This window comes from Scylla paramamosain, chromosome 16, assembly GCF_035594125.1.
Source record: "Scylla paramamosain isolate STU-SP2022 chromosome 16, ASM3559412v1, whole genome shotgun sequence".
NCBI lineage: Eukaryota > Metazoa > Arthropoda > Malacostraca > Decapoda > Portunidae > Scylla > Scylla paramamosain.
In genome coordinates, this window is record NC_087166.1 from 14,380,001 (window position 1) to 14,382,500 (window position 2,500).

Below are 2,500 nucleotides of genomic sequence, written 5' to 3' on the forward strand. Positions count from 1 at the left end.
TCCTTAGTTACTAGGAAGCTGATACACCTAATAACGGAACCAAACGGGAATATACAGGAAGGAAGAAAACAGAGATAGACTATCTTTTTGCTCTACTATCGGTCAGGCACCGCAATTTAAATGACATGGCCGTGTCAGTGCTCGACGATCTGCTTAACATTTTTCAAAGATGTCGCTTGTAAACATGTCTCTTATAGCTCAGTCATGAAAGAAGATAAACCATAAAAACTAGAACATCCTTCTCAAAAAACTGGCTCTTTTCATTCATGCAGACAGCATCACTTTAAGATTGAAAATATCTAGAAAAAAAAAGTGTCTACAGATACGTCACCTGTAAATGTCATGGCAAAAGGAGTTGTAAGAAGCTAGGGTGATAACAGCGCCGAACCCGACAGAGAGACTGAAGAAGGCTTGCGTGACGGCAGCTAACCACACCTGTACAGGCCGAGACGGAGGGAAGAGTTACCTGACCTCTAGTCGGTTATGTGGAATGTTAACATTTTAACGATGGATGTGTCAGTTGCTGTGCTTGCCTGGAGTGCCTTCGTCGGTGAAGAAGCGTTGATGTGCTTTGGGTTACTTACATAGGGATCCAGTAGCTTCTTAAAATTCGGCGTGATGAAGTACAGCATGCCATCAAAGGCGCCGGGTAGCGTCATCCCTCTGAGCAGCAGCGTCACTAGCGACACGTAGGGGAACAGTGCCGTGAAATACGCCACCTGGATGATACCATAGTGAAGCAGCGATCGGGGACAAATAGGTCATTTTATAATTCGGTGATCAAGAGCAGCGAGTCTCAACCTGCTAGTACTATTAACTTATAATAACCAATGCAAAAGATGCACAACCCAACATGACACTTTTACAACCTCAGTCTTAGTAATTTTAGACATAGGAAAATACTTTGCATGCAGCAGTGCTCGCCGAGAAGTGGACTGCAACAAGGGCGTCCACAAAACCTTGAATGACGTTCTTTGTTCTCCAATGTTGCTCTTTGGAAATGACCTAAACTGAATATAAAATGATCGTGCTTGACCTTTCCTGAAGACTTGATGCCCCAGGCCACGGTGAAGAAGAGCACCACCCAAAACAAGAGAAGACAGAGCGCCAGACGCCAGTCAGGGAGACCGATGCCGTCACTGATGTCCTCCTTCATGTGCAACACGTAGCGGCTGCGGCGGGGGCGACGGTAGTGCAGGAGAGAGGGATAGAGCAGCAGACAGACAAAGAAGGCAGACAGGCAGACAGAGAAGAGAAGAAAAGGAGAAGCTGTTAAAAGAGATAAATTCAGAAATCGCTGCAAATGTTTGAAATGTACTGCCAAACTAAATATTTGTGCTGGAGTCCACATTGATCCTCACTAGTAGTATTGCTCCGAGGACGACTGCAAGTTGTCGGTGTAGGTGACGTTGGTGCTAGAGGAGTCGACGCAATTCTCGTCCGCCCAGGCGTCGTCACACACCGACCACGGGAGGACCTTGCTGAAGGACATCACCAGATAGTAGACCGTTAGCGCCATCACAGAACCGTAGTATGTCGCCACGTAGCAGGCGGAGACCAGCTGGCCGTAACCGATACCTGGAAGGAAAACAAGGATTAACACTAAATGCTCAAAATGCACAGATAAGCTTTACCGTAAGGCTGTTTAAAACTGTAACATAACCTAATGTTTAAGATGTAAATTACGAGACCGAGCTGTTGAAAAGATGTCAGATAGTATACAATTACTCGCGTGGACATTCCAGAATGCTGTTACCACTTCGAGTAGAGGTGGTGCGGGTATCTAGATTGCTACCGCATCAGTTCACTGCACAGTTCTTCAAAATTAAACATTAGACACATGAATATAAATGTTTTGAATTAAATATTTACTGAGGTGTTTATTATTTTTGAGTAAAGTATGCTTTTCTTCATGTCATCTATTGTGTAGATGACTTGTTACTTATCTATTACTTACTTAATACTTATATCCGGGTATTTATTTATAGTAAAAGTTGGAAACTATACTAGTTTTAACTAATACCACCTTCTAGAACGTGTTTTCGAAAATAACAAAAAGAGAAGGTTTGTAAAGGAGCGTGCGTGTGGCAGAGGGACAGAAATTATCAATGAAAGCAGACAGAAAACACTTCCTTTGGAGCAAGTGACGAAGAGAACCTCAAAAGAATAAGGAAGAAGAATAGACGGGTGCCAATAGTGACAACCAACCTTTGCTGGCGGGCACCATGTTCCACACAGCCACACTGTTTAGTGATGAGAACTGACCGAGGGCGAGCTCCAGGAAGTACACAGGCTGGCGACAAAAGAAAAGAGACAGGAAATGAGCTCTGTCTAAATATGACATGTTTTATGTGGGATTTTACGAGATCGAGAAGAATAAAATCTTATCTTTCTTTGAAGGAAAAGAATTTGATAAGTAAGAAGCCTATGTCCCCTTTCTCTCTTAAAGAAAAAAGGAAGGAAAGAAGGTTTATCGTGAAGGCAGTAAATACCAAGCCAT

At 43.4% G+C, this 2,500-nt stretch overlaps 1 protein-coding gene across 4 annotated transcripts in view; it reads right to left on the reverse strand.

The window, feature by feature from the left end:
- Positions 1–2,500, reverse strand: part of LOC135108101 (sodium-dependent nutrient amino acid transporter 1-like) — a 14,840-nt gene that overhangs the window by 4,302 nt on the left and 8,038 nt on the right. For all 4 annotated transcript variants that reach the window (XM_064018765.1, XM_064018766.1, XM_064018762.1 and 1 more), the window contains exons 3-7: positions 2,209–2,293; positions 1,362–1,578; positions 1,037–1,172; positions 585–719; positions 332–435 (exon numbers count right to left, since the gene is read on the reverse strand). In XM_064018765.1, coding sequence (XP_063874835.1) covers positions 332–435; positions 585–719; positions 1,037–1,172; positions 1,362–1,578; positions 2,209–2,293 — 677 coding nt within the window. The remainder of the gene's footprint in view (positions 1–331; positions 436–584; positions 720–1,036; positions 1,173–1,361; positions 1,579–2,208; positions 2,294–2,500) is intronic.